The sequence below is a fragment of the Triturus cristatus genome, chromosome 5_1 (genome assembly GCF_964204655.1).
Source record: "Triturus cristatus chromosome 5_1, aTriCri1.1, whole genome shotgun sequence".
NCBI lineage: Eukaryota > Metazoa > Chordata > Amphibia > Caudata > Salamandridae > Triturus > Triturus cristatus.
In genome coordinates, this window is record NC_140587.1 from 573,042,761 (window position 1) to 573,060,211 (window position 17,451).

The following is a 17,451-nucleotide window of genomic DNA, read 5'->3' on the forward strand; positions in this document are numbered from 1 at the left end:
AACACAACAATCATGTGAGGATAAAGCTTGAAAAGAACAGTAGCATCATAAAATGTGTAACAAACCCAAACATAGATTCATATAACAAAACAAAGTTAAATAACCATTTTCATTAACATTTCATTTGAATGGAGTTATAACGATGTGTACATGTCACAATACCCATGTGACACACACCACAGTTTGAACCAACAAACTAAGAAGAGATTGTCTGGAGAGGACTAAAACTATTGAGTTTCTTTTGAACTAACGATGTGCAGAATTTTTTTTTTTTTACTTTTTAAACATACTTATGTTAGATTATTGAACATGCATATAAAATGGTGAGCCTGTCATCGCAATAGTGTAGGGACGAAACAAAACTTCAGCGGAAAACTGTGGCTTCACAAGACTAGAAACAGAATAGAATAATGGTGCAGGGAAGACGCCCACTGAAGACTGATAAAGGCCTGGGCTTGTGAAGAAATTTGAACTCACCACATGATGTGCCACACGCTGTAACCAAAAACTCTAAAACAGGAAGACTGAAGAAACAAATGATGGTACAAGTAGAGATTTGGTTCAGTTTCGACAATTTCAGAAATTACGTAGAACAGACAACAACAAAAAACGGTGAAAGTACCTTGCTGAAACAACCAAAAACATATTGAAAGTGACTTCTGCATTCGATTATACCATGACTAGCCAAACTCTAGAATGAAATGAATTGTACGCTGTATCCGGTGTAGACTGTCCGGTGACTTGAAGAGAGACAGCGGCACCAATGCATGAAATGGGAAGCAAGTCGACGCAATTGAAAATGAATAAAAGTTTATACAAGCGGACAACGTGGTTGGCAGAAAATGGCCCATTGAAGGATATGTAGAAAACTCTGCAGACTCCAGCCGAAAGATGGCGGCACACAGTCACGCCAGCATGGGATGGCTCACGGCGTGTGCTTGCGCACAAAGATGCAGAGCAGTGAAACTTGAATGTCGCAAAGACAACAATGGCAGGTACATCACAGAAGTGGAAATCGAGAAGTGGAGGAGGTAACCGCGCACGCATAGGCAGCAACATGCGATTCATATTTAAATGAAAACTGGGCGGTTGAACTGCCGGATGTCCACGAGGCAGCAAGAACACAAATAAATACAAAAATGAACTCACCCCTGAATGTCTGCACATGCACAATGAAAGCACACTGTATACTTTGTGATAAAATGTATGGCAGGAGTTTGCACCTGCATTTTGAAAGCGTGGATTTTGTAGATTCATCCAAGAGAAGTTTGAGTCCAACAAACATCCAAATGTCAGTCTCACCTTGGCTGGAGCACACAAAATCGATTTGACACTTCTTTGCCAGACAGTGCAGATGTCGATATGTGGGAAATGAGCACAAAACTCAAATGAGGACGCAGGTTGATACCAGCAATGTTGCTTTCCCTCAAAAATAGTCGCTCATACCAAACTCAAGAAAGATGAAATGCTACCCTTGCACAGAAAGAGTTTGCACGCTGCACGTATCAGTAGGCATAATGATGTAAAAGGACAATGTCTTTCCTTTATTGAATATGAACTCCTGCCCACGCTGCTCCAGCACTGCACTTAAGTCCTTACTAGATTTAGTCCTGACACAAGACGGCACATCCAAAGGGTAAAACCGGTCACACATTGACAAATAGATTTAACCACAGTGACACTTGCCTGGACGTTTTGAAGACTTTGTATGTTGAGGTATTGAAGAGCAGCAGGAACTAGCAAGCAGCAGCAACTGGGAGGTAGCAGGGTAAAGTATTACCATATCCTTTGCTCACCCTATGAAGCTTTGATATTGAAAACATTCACAGAAGTTTGAAAATACACTATAGGTTGTAGAAATGAATCTCTGCTTTTACCTTCCCTCTTGAGATAGTGTATGAGCAGTAGGCACTAGGAGGCAGCAGGAACTGGAAGGCAGCAAGGAAGCGCAGGCAGGAAAAACTGGCTAATTTTGAAATTGGTTGAGGTTGATATGCGCAGAATTGAACACCATACAACATTCTGCAGACACACTCAGGCAACCACCAGTTACCTTCCTTGTTGAGGTGCTGCTGTTGTAGTGTTGAGATTGAAGTAGTGTAGATATTCCTTGAAGTTGAAGTTGTTGAGAAAACACTGGAGTTGATGAAATATTAAAGAAGAATCTGGCATGTGCAGGTAGGGGGCGACCGGTGTGTTGGTCACTGGTGGGGTTCTGATGCCAGAGTCTTTGCTTGAAGATAGATGAGGTTTGAATATCTTGCCTTCTTGAAAATTGAGTTCTTTAATTGACGTGTAGGTAAGATCAAATAGTCGCCGAAAAATTGTAGTAATGAAGCTGGACACATAGAGATATTTAAAGTTGGTTTATTGAAGATAAGTAGTTGAGTCCAGAAGTAATAATGTATAAGCCCCACCAGGAGCAGCCAGCAGGCAGCTCAGCCCATCTCAACTGTGCCTTTCTTGAGAGACACCCAACATTCCACAGAGCATCATCGCCCTGTAACATTCTAGAGGCATTGCATGTGATGAAAGAGGAGAACAACAAGTATGGACAGAGATGTAAGATACTACAGATTCCTATAGGTTCATATTAAGCAATAAGTTACTTAAGCCACATGTATTTGCTTGGTTTGTGCAATATATTTATTTGCCGGATGTATAATTTGTGAGAAAGTGGCTCTGTATATACTGTACCCAAATAGGTACAGTGTGTACAGAGTCCACAGTCCCCAGAGGTTTGGCAGAGGTTAAAGTTAGATATAACCTTACTCTCTAAAGTGGTAGCTTGGTCGAGCAGTAAGGCAGTATCAGAGGACAGTGTAAAGCATTTGTTGCACACACTCAGTCAGCAAATGGTCTCACACACTCAAGAACTGAACTCTAGGCCAATGGTTTATATAAAAAAATATATGGTTGTTTTATTTTAGAACCAACAATAGGTATCAAAATATACTTTCTCAGAATGAGATGCTTTAGTTAAATACTTTGCAATAGGCAATTGACTTTTGCAGATACAGTTTGTTGCAATAGGCAACACAATTTCAAACACAATAATACATTGAGCTCAATGGGAAATTTAAGTTAGGTGCAATTGATTACTTTCAGGATTACTTTTCTAACTCCAGGACTGGATCCTAGATTCAGTCCTGGGACAGTTCTTGGAAACAAGTGTATAAATTTGTTTTAGTTACTGTTGTGATTTTTAAGCAATATTTTGCTATTTTAAAAGTTGACACTTAAAAACTTTTTCTAATCAAATTACCAATGTTATTATATGAAAAGGAAATTCACTTAGCAGGTAAGTGGGGTTATGGTTACTTTTTCTAGGTCAGTGTTGGATCCTAGATCCAGCACTAGTGTACCACCTGTATGCAGTTGAGAAACTGCGTTTAAGTTACACAGGCGATTTTTAAGGAATATTTATAAGTTTGCAAAATCGACATGGAAGAAATTTCACAGAAAAACAGTCAATGTTTTCCTATAGGAGAAAATTCAAGATACGGGTAAAGTATGTTCTCATTACTTTTGTAATCCTGTGCTGGGCTCCTAGGCTCAGTATTGGGGCATTTATCTAAAACAGGTAAGTAATTACATTTTCACAGTTGGTACGATTTTTAAAGAATATTTGTAGTTTGCAAAAATCGACACTTAGAAGAAATTTCACAGAAAAACAGTCAATGGTTTCCTATGGGAGAAAATTTAGTTAGTGGTAAGTACGGTCGTAAGTACTTTTCAGGGTCAGTGCTGGGCACCAAGATCCAGCACTGGGATCTCTCCTAATAGCAGGTGAGTATTTCCGTTTTCGTCACTCGGTTGATTTTAGGTGAATATTTTAAAGTTTAGAAACTCCACACAGAAGAAATTTCAAGAGGAACCAGTCAGTGTTACCGTATGGAAGAAAAGTGAGTTATCAGCTTTTGGGTAAGTACTCGACTGGCAGAGTTAAGGTTCTGGGCATAGACTCAGGGGTCTCCCAGGGTCAGGTAAGTACAGTTGTTGCACCCTCAGCGGCACAGGGGCAGCCGGGTGCAGAGTGAGGTAGGCCCAATGTTATCCTATGGAAGGCAGGGGACCCTTGCTTGGTGGCTGCTGGCTAGCAGGCCAAGCGGCTGTGCGAGCTGGGCTCCTGGTCACTTGCTCAGGGCAAATGGGGAAGTAGATAGGAGTAGAGTTTGCACTGCCAGGGCCAATCGGGCGGCTGGGTGCAGGGTGCTTTTGAGCCTTCGGGCGCTCAATGGATTGCTGTGGAAAAGCTCAAGGACGAACAAAGGCTGCAAGCTCGGGGATTGAGATTCGTCAGGTGCCACCACCACTTCGAGAGGTAAGTTGGGTAGTTGGAGGATAGGTAGGTACCCAGGAGTCAGGTACAGGGGGCTGCAGGGGTACCTTTTGGTGTCGGGAAATCTTGCCCTCTGTTGATCGCGGTTGGGGGGGTCCCTGGTTCTGAGGCTGCAGGCATCGTCAGGAGCGTCAAGGTGGGTCCTTGGGTGCCGGACTTGGGGTCACAGCCGCCAGGGGGACGTCCTCGGGGTCTTTGTCCACTCCGGCACAGGCCAGGCATGGCGGGTGCAGAGTGTGCATGGTTCACGGTTCCGGGCTGATGCCAGGGGTTACATACTTGCTTTGAGCAGAGCCACTGCTCGTGGGAGTCCCAGGTGCTCAGAGTCACAAGGTAGCCAGGTCCTCCGGGGTTTGTGAGGTTGCTGGCCACAGGAGGTGCCGGGATTTAGCAGGTTCGAGGGTCGACAGGCCGGTAGGGCTGGGGCCAAAGCAGTTGGTGTCTTCCTCTTCTTAGCAGCTGCACGGCAGGTCTTCTTTCTTCCTGATCTTCTTTGCGGGTTTAGAATCTGGAATCTGAGGTAGGAAGGTTCAGGGTGTCCCTAAATACTAAATTAAGGGGCGTTACAGGTATGTAAAGGGCAGGGACCACTGGGTCCCTGTCCTGGGGTGGGTACACCCCCTATCCTGCCACTCTCCTGTGGGAGGGGGGCAGTGACCTAGTCCTGATTGGGTAGGGCTCCCCATCTTCAAGATGGCGAGGGCCCAGATATGTGCTTCACCTCGCCTCCCCCACCTGAGGAGTGGGGTTGGCAGGGCTGGCACATCCCCTGTCCTTACTTGGAGTTTCCGGCCAGTCTTCCCACCAGAGTGGGGGTCAGAACCGGTGGGGGCCAGTTGCTGAGTACAAGTGGCCTGGAGAAGCTCACAAAGGCGGCATGCCTTTGAAGCTTCCCCCTGCCCATCCTAGCACCTCGACCAGGATGTGCATTGTTGCAGGCCCAGGAGAGCGGGGGCTCTCCACCCAGGGGTCCAGCAACATGTCTGCTGTGTGGCAGCCTAGGCAGCCTCTCAGACAAGACGTGGATTGTAGGTTAGGTTTCAGGGGGCATCTCTAAGATGCCCTCTGTAGTGCTTTGTACATTAAATTCCACACTGGCATCAGTGCGGGTTTAATGTGCTGAGAAGTTTGATACCAAACTTCTCAGTCTTCAGTGTTGCCATTATGGTGCTGTGGAGTTTGTGTTTGACGAGCTCCCAGCACCATATACTCTTAAATGGCAGCACTGCACTTACAGGGCCCAGGAATGGACCTGGGTACTGTAGGGGCACAGGGCTCATGTTCCTGTGCCCACACCACTGGCATAGGGCACCCAGCTAGAGGGGTGGCTGCTGTATTCCAGGGCAGTGTAGGTTGTGGGCATGGCACACAGGGATGTGTGCCATGTCAACTCTTTGTTTTCTCTTGTACCCAGACACTCAGCCTGCAAGGCCAGTGTGTTTGTGTTAGGGTACAGGGCCTGTAAGGGTGGCACAATAAGTGCTGCAGCCCTTAGAGGCCTTCCCTAGTCACAAGGCCCTGGGTACCTAGGGTACCATTTACCAGGGGCTGACATGTCGCCATGGTTTGCCAATTTGGGTTTTAGGTTTTAGGGAAGGAACATAGGCCCTGGGCACCTGATTGGCAGGAATCCAGGGCACCCTCAGTCAAAGTACATTCAGCAATTCAGCAAAAAGTGGGGGCATACCATGCAAGAAAGATGGCTCTTTCTCACATAATTACATTTATTTCAAATGGTTATCGTAGTCGAATTGTGGGGCTTATTTATGAGCTTATGTAACTTTTTGTGACACTCTGGCGATGCAGATTACAAAATCCTATCTATGAGTCACAAAGCCACTATGTATGGCTTTGGATGGCCTCAAAAACATGGAGTATGGCAAGGCAACGCTGCCTTGCCTTACTCTGCGCTTGGGAGGTGTTCCATGTGTGTTGCGGTGGGTCATACTATGGGAAGCCACCTGACCGCCCTTTCCCTACTGAGGGGGTCTCCCCGCCAGCTGCTGCTGCTACCTCACTCCACAGCAACTCTGAATTCCCTCCCACCTCTGGACTACACTTCTTATCAGCCCCAGAGGCGTGGCCAGCTGGTTTATCTGATTTTCGCACCTCCCAGCGCCAATAAAGGGCCCTTGCAGCTCCCGCATCGCAGGAAGCCACCTGGCTGCCTTTCCCCTCCAGAGGGTGTCTCCCCTCCAGCTACTGCCGTGACCTCACTCCACAGTGCCTCTGGCCCCTCCCACTACTGGGCTACACTTCCCAGCTGCCCCAGAGGCAGGGTAGCTGGTTTATCTGATTTTCGCACCTCCTAGTGCCAATAAAGGGCCAAAGCGGCTCCCGCATTGCGGGAAGCCGCCTAACCACCCTTCCCCTCCTGAGGGTGTCTCCCCTCGCGGTACGGCTGTTACCTCGCTCCACATTTCCTCTGACCCCCTCCCCCACCGTACTACACGTCCCAGCAGCCCTGTAGGCAGGGCCAGCTCGTTCATCCAGTTTTCAGACCTCCCGGCAACAATAAAGGGCCCCTGTGGCTCCCGCAAGGGTGGGCTCATCTGCATGCATCTGAGCCCAGAAGAGCCTGGGCTGGACCACCCCTCCTTCACCTGATCCCAGTTTCCCACATCCATGTCCTTGCACTGCCTATAGCCTTCTGTCCCTGTGCTGCTTGCAGCCTGCTGTCCCTGTGCTGCCTGCAGTCCTTGCGCTGTCCCTGTGCTGCCAGCAGTACTTATCCCTGCACTGTCTCTGATATACCTGCACTGCCCCACGCTGCACTCTGTCCCTGCCCCTGTGCTGCCTTCTGTCCCTGCACTGCCTACAGTCCTTGTTCCTGTGCTGCCTGCAGGCCTTGTCCCTGTCCTGTCCCTGCTATCCCTGCACTGCCTGCAGTCCCTGTCCCTGTGCTGCCTGCTATCCCTGCTTGGCCTGCTGTCCCTGCATTGCCTGCAGTCCTTGCAACTATGCTGCCTGCAGTTCTGTCTCTGAGCTGTCCCTGCACTGCCTGCTGTACCTGCACTGCCTGCTTTCTCTGTGCTGCCTGCAGTCCCCGTGCTACCTGCTGTCCCTGTGCTGCCTGCTGTCCCTGCATTGGCCCAGCGCTTCCTGCAGTCTATGTCCCTGCGCTGTCTGCAGTCCCTGACACTACGCTGCCCAACCCAGATTCGTGCCCAAAACCACTAGAACCACCCACCAGCAACACTAATGGACACCCCTGCACAGCCACGCAGTGGACATGTGCAGCAGACATGCTGCCAACGCACCACCAGTTTAACAACGCCCTGCACCAGGAACCCTTGCCCTCCCACCACCCGACTGTACACCACCAATGAACTCCTGGGCTGAAACAACAGCTGTGTGTCCTACTCCCCATGATCCACCAAAGGACCCTTCACCTGCCGACACTGCCACTTGTCCAGCGACGCGACTTATGAAAGATTCCGCAACACTCCTGCCCACAAGACCAAGAACACCTCGCAACCGCTTAACTGTATCCTGCTCAACTCCCACTCCCTTAGCAAACACCCACAGAAATCTGGGACACTATCACCACCCTCTACCCAGACATTGCTTTCATCACCAGAACATGGCTCAACCCCTCCTCAAACCCCGACATCACCACTGGCACTCCCAAAAGATACAAGATGATACACCGTGCCAGCATCAACAAACAATGTGGAGGTATCACCATCATCTTCAAGGACACCTTCAGATGCACCATCACCAACGACGACCCCACACCCCTCATGGAACACCTCAACTTCCTACTGCAAACTGACACGAAGCCCACCATAAGAGGCATCCTCACCTACAGACCCCTGGTACCCGAGCAGCATTCTGCGACGCCATTCCAAACCTCATCACACCCCTAGCATTCGACTCTCATCACTAAGTCCTACTCGGCAAGTGCAACTGCCACCAACTGAAGAAACGATGGTGCACCACTAAGAATCCCGCTGACAGAGCAGCTCACAAAACAGCACTCAGCAAAGATCACCGCCACAACAAGAAAACCAAAAAAGCAGCCACCACCACTCGCATCACCACATGCATCAAGTCTGCGGGGAACCACACAAAGGACTCTTCAAAATGGTCAAAGAATTCTCCAACCCGACAGCCATAGAGAACACCATCCACCCTTCCCAAGAACTCTGTGACTCCTTCTCAGACTGTTTCCACAGCGAGATCACAACATCTACAACAATTTCACCCTCCAATCTGCAACCCTCAACCCCAACGACCTCAACAAACCAGAGAACATCAGCCAAACCATTATCACCTGGTCTCCACTCACTGCCCTGTCCACCTCAGCCATCATATCTTCCATCCACTCTGGGGCACCCATCGACCTCTACCCCCACCACCTCTACAACCTTGCAATGAACCAAATCAGAACGTGACTCACCAGCACCCTCACCACCTCCATCTTCACAGCAACCTAGCCGGACAGATGGAAACACGCAGATGTCAGACCCCTCCTAAAGAAAGCCTCCTTACCAGCGATCTAAAAAATTATTGTCTGACCTCCCTACTCCTCTACCCAGCCAAAGTACTTGAGAAAGCCATAAACCACTGAATTCCTGGAACAAAACACCTACTGGACACCTAACAATCAGGATTCCACGCCAACTACAGCACTGAGACATCTCGCTCTGATTACTGGCACTAACGACATCAGAACCCCCTCGACCATCGAGAAACTGTGACCCTGATTCTCCTCGACCTCTTAATGGTGTTCAACACTGTCTCTCTCAACACCCTTATAACAGACTCTACAACATAGGCATTAAGCAAGACGGCCTCAAGTGGATCACCTCCTTCCTTAGATGACGCACACAGAGCATAAAACTGCCTCCCTTCAGCTCAACCCCCAAAGACATCATATGCGGCGTACCAGAAGGATCATCCCTCAGCCCCACCTTGTTCAACATCTACAAAACCCATCTTGCAGACATCGTCCGATCCCATGGACTTAACATAATCTCATACGCAGACGACACTAAACTGATTCTCTCGCTCACCAGAACGTGGCTCAACCCCTCCTCAAACCCCGACATCACCACTGGCACTCCCAAAGGCTACAAGATGATACACCGTGCCAGCATCAACAAACAATGTGGAGATACCCCTCCAACGGCAAAACCAACTTTTGCAATTACCATGACCAATGTAGCCAAATGGATGAGAGACAACTGCCTCCAACTCAACTCTGACAGTACTGATATACTTATTTTTGGGAAGAACACCTCCATATGGGACCATACCTGGTGGCCTGTAGAACTCGAACCCTCTGGATCATCCTCGACACCCGACTAACTATGAAACAACATGTCAACGTTGTTGCCCCCTCCTGCCTCTTCAGATGGATCTCAACCAACACCAGAAAAGCTGTCACTCAGGCCGTCGTCACCAGCCGCCTCGACTATGGCAACACCCTAAATGCCAGCATCTCCATCCAGCTCCTCAGAAGATTCCAGGCCACACAGAACACCACAGCCAGACTCATGCTGGACCTTACTAAACGAACCCACCTGAGAGACCTCCACTGGCTCCCCTTCCAGAAGAGAGGTCCACATTAAGGGACCTTCTAGCTAAGCTAATAAGGAGCCGTGTATGTATGTATATTTATACATCTGTTGACTTTATCAGATGCACACAGTGGTCCACGCTAAGGGACCTTCTGGTTAGTAAGAGAACTTATGCCAGAATTTGTTCTTAACCCTGCCATGATTTCTGTTTTTTCCTCCTGGTTTTCTTCTTATCCCATGTTCTCTTCTAGGTTGGACAACCAATGATATTAATCACGAGTCAGTACCACCCTGTTTGAGGAGGGTGGCTCATTGCTGAATCACAAGAGGGGTTGGCTATTTACCCTCCCTTTGTTTCTTTGGTCCTGATGAAGCACAAGGGGTCTGTTTAGACCAACAGGGGCACGAAATATGTTGATCCATTTCTACCTCATAAAGGAAATCAAACTTGGCTACTAGGGGCCAAAGCAGCTCCAACAGTAGCACTGACCTACCAGGTCTTTTAATCTGACAGGGAATCCACACGTCAGAATAGATATCCCCTAGCCAGTTTTAATCTCACTCTGTGTTGGAAAGGCGTTCGCCGGAGGGGGGTTCGATGCACGTCTTGCCCACCCCTTTGACCCACCTCTCCCAAGTAGGCCGAACCAGGCGCGCACACCCTGAGCTTACACTACGAACAGAGTGACACCACACGTATTCTTTGTAGGACGATAGGTTCTTTTATCGAAGGTTTCAAGGGATCTTTATGATCCAAAGCGTAAGGAGTACATCAGCGGCACAAGAGTCTACAAATCGGTGGTAGGGGAATGGGGGTAGCGGGACAGTCTTTGGTGGTAGTGTCTCTGCGAAGTACCCTGCGGATAGCTCACAATCCTCGAGCTGGAGGGTGTTGTTTCTCTGGGCGATCTCTTGCCAATTTGTCCTCGAGGGGAGAGCCGCGAGTCACTCAACAGGCACAGGTAGTCGGAGTTCGGGAGCCGCGATCTTATCAGCAGGGCTCAGATGGTTCAATGGCTGGGGGCCGCGAGTCACTCAGCAGGCCCAGGTGGTTCAGAGTTCGGAAGCCGCGACCTCGTCAGCAGGGCTCAGATGGTTCAATGGCTGGGGGCCGCGAGTCACTCAGCAGGCCCAGGTGGTTCGGTGTTCGGGAGCCGCGACAGCGTCAGCAGGCTTCGATGGTTCCAGGTCTTCTCTGCCATTCATTCCTCCGGCACCCCTTATTATACTCCCCCTGCCCTTTGAAGTCCGGAGTCCTCGCAGAGAGGGGCCTTGGGAGACTGCGGGGGTTCGGCGGGATTTCCTGCCGCTCGTTTCTTTGGTCTTTTCAGGTGGGTCTGGGAGGGACCCCAGACGCTCGGCAGGCGAGGCGCCTGCTCCCCAGGGGCCTGGTGGCCGATCGAGTCCTCCCGGGGGAAGGCGACCCGAGGTGTGACTGGGCTGGCGCCTCTGGGTCTGGCTCGGGGGTTCCCGCTCCCTCGGTCGGACATGCGTGATAGGGTGTCGAGTCTGTCGGGGGCTCTGGCCGGCCCTTGGGTCTGTGTGGCTGGGGTGGCCGGAGTCAGAGATGCCGTGTCTTGGGGGTGGTTGCAGGTTGGCTGAATGATCGGGAGGGCATACGCCGTGAGGCCGGTCTCACACTCTGTCACACACACCTCTTGCCACCCCTTTAGGACTCTCTCACACTCCTCAAACGGTGGTATAACAAAAAGATCTCTGCTAAAGTGACCCTTCCGGGGACCTGTAGGGCATGGCAGCGCCGGCCCGGCGAGGAGAACTCGCCCTATAATGAAGCACGATATCCTCGATGTATGTGTGAGGGCAACAAAAAGCGGTCTTGTTGACAGTGCCTTATAAACTATCCAGTACCTAGACTTCCCTTATATCTACCAAGATCAGTGATCCCACTTTTGGAAACATTTGTAATTCTTGGAGCATGAGCACTGGACTTTTATCAGCTCATAGTCTCCCCTCTCTCTTCTTTGAAATACACTGAACCAAAGAACCTGGATCTTTTAGCTCACAATGATGTTAGGGGAGAAAGGCATGCAGTTGCAATGCTCCTTTTTGAACCCCCTACTTGGGTGGGACTAAAACTGTTGTTCTTCCACCCACTAACCCCTTGCCATTCTCTGGTGGATGACCAAACAAGGTTTTTAGTGATGCGGTACACCAATCCAAACTCCTTTTTTTGTATCAGAACACCTATAAATTTGAGCATTTTTCGCAATAAAAGCTTATCACTCATTCTGAGACAAAGGATATCACGTAACTGCTGATCTTATTCTGTGTGTAGTCGGTTTCTGACAACGTGTAGTACGCAGTTAGGCGACATGTGTTATCACTTTAGAACCAAACAATTTAAAATACACTTTAGACTGTCATCTTGAAAACTGTACCTCAGCATTCGACCCCCTTTCCAGGAACTTCACAATAGGCACTTTGTTTCTGTCCTCCAAACCAAACCCGTAGCTGCCGTCATTAGCTTTAATCTGCAAATAAAACACCAACACATGTTAGTAATTCAAAAACTCTACCACTAGATAACTGAAAATGTAATAGCATTGTTGGCAGTCCTATAACCTCTAGTATATAGTATTAATATATTAGCTGGGGATAATGTAGGGAACATATTTTATCTATCAACGCTTACAACAATTCACTGCTGTACATCCAGTCACAAAGCAGCAGTATTATAGTTATGTTACTTAACAATACAGGCTCTGACAAATTCACTGGCTCTGACCCACCAATCATGAGTACCTGAGACAATGTCAGGGGAGGGGCTGGGGTTGCTATCCACCATGGAGCATACCCTTCTCCCTGGCATCTGATTTGACGTCATTGAAGAAGAGAAGTTCCTAAAGCCTAATATCAGCCAGGATAAAGCGCAGCATTCTCACTAAGATATGGGGGTTGGGGGCACTAGTCTGTCTGAATGGGATGGGGGGGCTATAAAGAATGGTTTGTCTTTTGGATTTCTTAAATGAAAGAAAACATCCTTGAGGTGATTGTAGAGGTGGAGACAGGGAGTTCCACTTCAGGATCAAAAAGAAATTAATAAACTCAGGAGCTGAGGGATGCTGGCCTTTCACAGTGGCTCACTTGTAAATTTGCTGCACAGGGTTATGAGGCACACTGCGCTCTAGTCCAATGAACAACAATAATTATGCTATGTGAAGTGGTTGTAAAACATCACCGGTCTCTCCCTATGATAACCTTGGATTTAGGTTACTGTAGTGACTGTAAAGTCTATGATCATGGAGGAGAACTGGTAGAGTAACAGTCCATGTTGTAAAACAAACCTATCCCCCTCCTACTAAGAGAAACAGGGAATATCTAGATTATATCACCACAGCTATGGAAGAGCCGAGCATAGTGGGTTGGACATAGTATTCACAAGGTAGAAGATACTGTACTTGCAGGACCATGTTGTACGAAAGTGGCTCTGTATATACTGTTCCCAAATAGGTACAGTGTGTCAGAGTCCACAGTCCCCAGAGGTTTGGCAGAGGCTAAAGTTAGATATAACCTTACTCTCTAAAGTGGTAGCTTGGTCGAGCAGTAAGGCAGCATCAGAGGACAGTGTAAAGCATTTGTTGTACACACTCAGTCAGCAAATGGTCTCACACACTCAAGAACTGAACTCTACGCCAATGGTTTGTATATAGAAATATATGGTTGTTTTATTTTAGAACCAACAATAGGTATCAAAATATACTTTCTCAGAATGAGATGCTTTAGTTAAATACTTTGCAATAGGCAATTGACTTTTGAATGCAATAGTTACAGTTTGTTGCAATAGGCAACACAATTTCAAACACAATAATACATTGAGCTCAATGGGAATTTCAAGTTAAATGCAATTGATTACTTTTAGGGTTACTTTTCTAACTCCAGGACTGGATCCTAGATTCAGTCCTGGGACAGTTCCTCGAAACAGGTGAGTAAATACGATTTAGTTACTGTTGTTATTTTTTAAGCAATATTTTGGTATTTTAAAAGTTGACAGTTAGAAACTTTTTCTAATTAAATCACCAATGTTATCCTATGGGAGGAAATTCACTTAGCAGGTAAGTGGGGTTATTGTTACTTTTTCTAGCTCAGTGTTGGATCCTGGATCCAGCACTAGTGTACCACCTGTAAGCAGTTGAGAGAATGCGTTTTGGTTATACAGGTGATTTTTAACGAATATTTGTAAGTTTGCAAAATCGACACTTAGAAACTTTTCAGCAAAAACCAGGCAATGTTATCCTATGGAAGGAAATTCAAGTTGCAGGTAAAGTATGTTCTCGTTAATTTTGTAATTCAGTGCTGGGCTCCTAGGCGCAGTACTGGGACATCTCACTAAAATAGGTAAGTAATTACGTTTTCACTGTTGGTACGATTTTTAAAGAATATTTATAGTTTGCCAATATCGACACAAGAAATTTCACAGAAAAAAAGTCAATGGTTTCCTATGGGAGAAAATTGAGTTAGCGGTAAGTATGGTTGTAATAACTTTTCAGGGTCAGTGCTGGACACCAAGATCCAGCACTGGGATCTCTTCTAATAGCAGGTGAGTATTTTCGATTTCGTTACTTGGTTGATTTTAGGTGAATATTTTAAAGTTTAGAAACTCCACACTTAGAAGAATTTTCAAGTGAAACCAGCCAATGTTACCCTATGGGGAAAAGTTTGTTATCGACTTTTGGGTAAGTACTCGACTGGCAGAGTTAAGGTGCTGGGCATAGACTCAGGGGTCTCCCAGGGTCACGTAAGTACAGTAGTTACACCCTCAGCGGCACTGGGGCAGCAGGGTGCAGAGTGAGGTAGGCCCAATGTTATCCTATGGGAGGCAGGGGGCCCGTGGTTGGTGGCTGCTGGCTAGCAGGCCACGCGGCTGTGCGAGCTGGGCTCCTGGTCACTTGTTCAGGGCAAATGGGGAAGTAGGTTAGAGTAGAAGTTGCACTACCAGGACCGTCGGGTGCTCAATGGATTGCAATGGGGAAGCTCAAGAACGAACAAAGACTGCAAGCTTGAGGATGAAGATTCTTCAGGTGCGATCACCACTTCGAGAGGTAAGTTGGGTAGTTGGAGGATAGGTAGGTACCCAGGAGTTGGGCACAGGGGGCCACAGGGCGACGGGTGCAGGGGTGCCTTTTGGTGTCAGAAAATCATACCCTCTGTTGATCGCGGTTGGGGGGGGGTCCCTGTTTCTGAGGCTGCAGGCATCGTCAGGAGCATTGAGGTGGGTCCTTGGGTGCCGGATTCGGGGTCACAGTCGCCGGGGGGATGTCCTCGTGTTCTTTGTCCACTCCAGCACAGGCCAGGCTTGGCGGGTGCAGGGTTCGCGGTTCCTGGCTGATGCCAGGGATCAGTTACTTGCTTTGAGCAGTGCCACTGCTCGTGGGAGTCCCAGATGCTCAGAGTCACAAGGTAGCCAGGTCCCCCGGGGTTTGTGAGGTTGCTGGCCACGGGAGATGCCGGGGTTTAGCAGGAGCAGGTTTGAGGGTCAACAGGCAGGTAGGGCTGGGGCCAAAGCAGTTGGTGTCTTCCTCTTGTTAGCAGCTGCATGGCAGGTCTTCTTTCTTCTGGATCTTCTTTGCTGTTTTGGAATCTGGATATAAGGAAGGAAGGTTCAGGGTTCCCCTAAATACTAAATTTAGGGGTGTTACAGGTAGGTAAAGGGCTGGGACCACTGGGTCCCTGCCCTGGGGTGGGTACACCCCCTATCCTGCCACTCTCCTGTGGGAGGGGGGCAGTGGCCTAGTCCTGCTTGGGCAGGGCTCCCCATCTTCAAGATGGTGAGAGCCCGGAGATGTGTTTCACCTCGCCTCCCCCACCTGAGGGGTGGGGTTGGCAGAGGCTGGCACACCCCCTGTCCTTCCTTGGGGTTCCCGGCCAGTCTTCCAGACAGAGTGGGGGTTTAGAACCGGTAGGGGCCAGTTGCTGAGTACAGCAAGTGGCCTGGAGAAGCTCACAAAGGCGGCATGCCTTTGAAGCTTCCCCTGCCCATTCTGGGGGAGGAGACCTAGCACCTCGCCCAGGATGTGCATTGTTGCAGTCCCAGGAGGGCGGATGGCTCTCTACCCAGGGGTCCAGCAACATGTCTGCTGTGTGGCAGCCTAGGCAGCCCCTCAGACCGGACGTGGATTGTAGGTTAGATTCAGGGGGCATCTCTAAGATGCCCTCTGTCGTGCATTGTGCATTAAATCCTGCACTGGCATCAGTGCGGGTTTTATGTGCTGAGAAGTTTGATACCAAACTTCTCAGTCTTCAGTGGAGCCATCATGGTGCTGTGGAGTTCGTGTTGACGATCTCCCAGCACCATATACTCTTAAATGGCAGCACTGCACTTACAGTGCCCAGGAATGGATTTGGGTACTGTAGGGGCACAGGGCTCATGCTCCTGTACCCACACCTCTGGCATAGGGCACCCAGCTAGAAGAGGTGGCTGATGTATGCCAGGGCAGTGAATTGTTGTGGGCATGGCACACAGGGATGTGTGCCATGTTGACTCTCTTGTTCTATACCCAGACACTTAGCCTGCAAGGGCAGTGTGTTTGTGTCAGGGTACAGGGCCTCTAAGGGTGGCACAATAAGTGCTGCAGCCCTTAGTGGCCTTCCCTGGTCACAAGGCCCTGGGTACCTAGTGTACCATTTACCAGGGGTTGACATGTGGCCAGGGTTTGCCAATTTGGGTTTTAGGTTTCAGCACAGTTTTTAGGGAAGGAACATAGGCCCTGGGCACCTGATTGGCAGGAGCCCAGGGCACACTCAGTCAAAGTACATTCAGCAATTCAGCAAAAAGTGGGGGCATACCATGCAAGAAAGATGGCACTTTCTCACACATGTCAAGACAGCTGCAACACTGGCTACAGCAATGACAAGCTATCTCTTCTAAGTCACATTAAGCAATTGTCCTGGGTACACTACCGCAATCATTTGAGTGTACTTTTTTAAAAATCTGTTGGATTTAATAAAATATGATCATTACTGTTACATGACAGTCCTTCAGATGTTGCTAAAACATACATGCTTGTACGATGCCTTGTGTCTTTCCTTTGAGTTAATAATGTCTTCCACAGTTTTACTTCGATTTTAAGTTATTCATATCATATTTATTTTCCATTCTACTCTCTTAAGGGCATTGCTTAGCTGGGTCTTACAGATTTTAATTTTGCATTGAACAATTTTAACATTGAACAAAGTAAATGAGAACATATATAAAACATTTCCCGGGATTTGTTCCTGTATGTTATCATTCTGAATTGCCCTTCGGCTAGTAGTAGAGTTCCCTTATTATTCCGGATGTTCAAAAGCCATGATTAGTTTGTCCCAAGTTGGGTATTTCCTACAACCCCTATGCTACTCTCTTTTTAATGCACTGCTCTAAGTTCTTGTCCATTTAATCACATCTCTGACCCAACTATCTACTGGTGGGGGATCCTATGCATTCCGATGCATGGCAATGTGTCTCTTAGCCAAAATTAAGGCTAGGCCAATGAAGTTCTCACTCCCCTCCCGCTCAAGAAGGTAGCCCCAATGGGTATCCCTCTCAGGTGCTCTTCACCTTCCCAACCAATACAGTCATTAAGTAGG

General features: G+C 48.3%; 1 protein-coding gene across 1 annotated transcript in view; it reads right to left on the bottom strand.

Annotated features, from left to right (window-relative positions):
• Window positions 1-17,451, bottom strand: part of PREX2 (phosphatidylinositol-3,4,5-trisphosphate dependent Rac exchange factor 2) — a 1,250,200-nt gene that overhangs the window by 687,024 nt on the left and 545,725 nt on the right. The window contains exon 18 of the mRNA XM_085605489.1: window positions 12,267-12,359. Within this exon, the coding sequence (XP_085461615.1) occupies window positions 12,267-12,359 (93 nt within the window). The remainder of the gene's footprint in view (window positions 1-12,266; window positions 12,360-17,451) is intronic.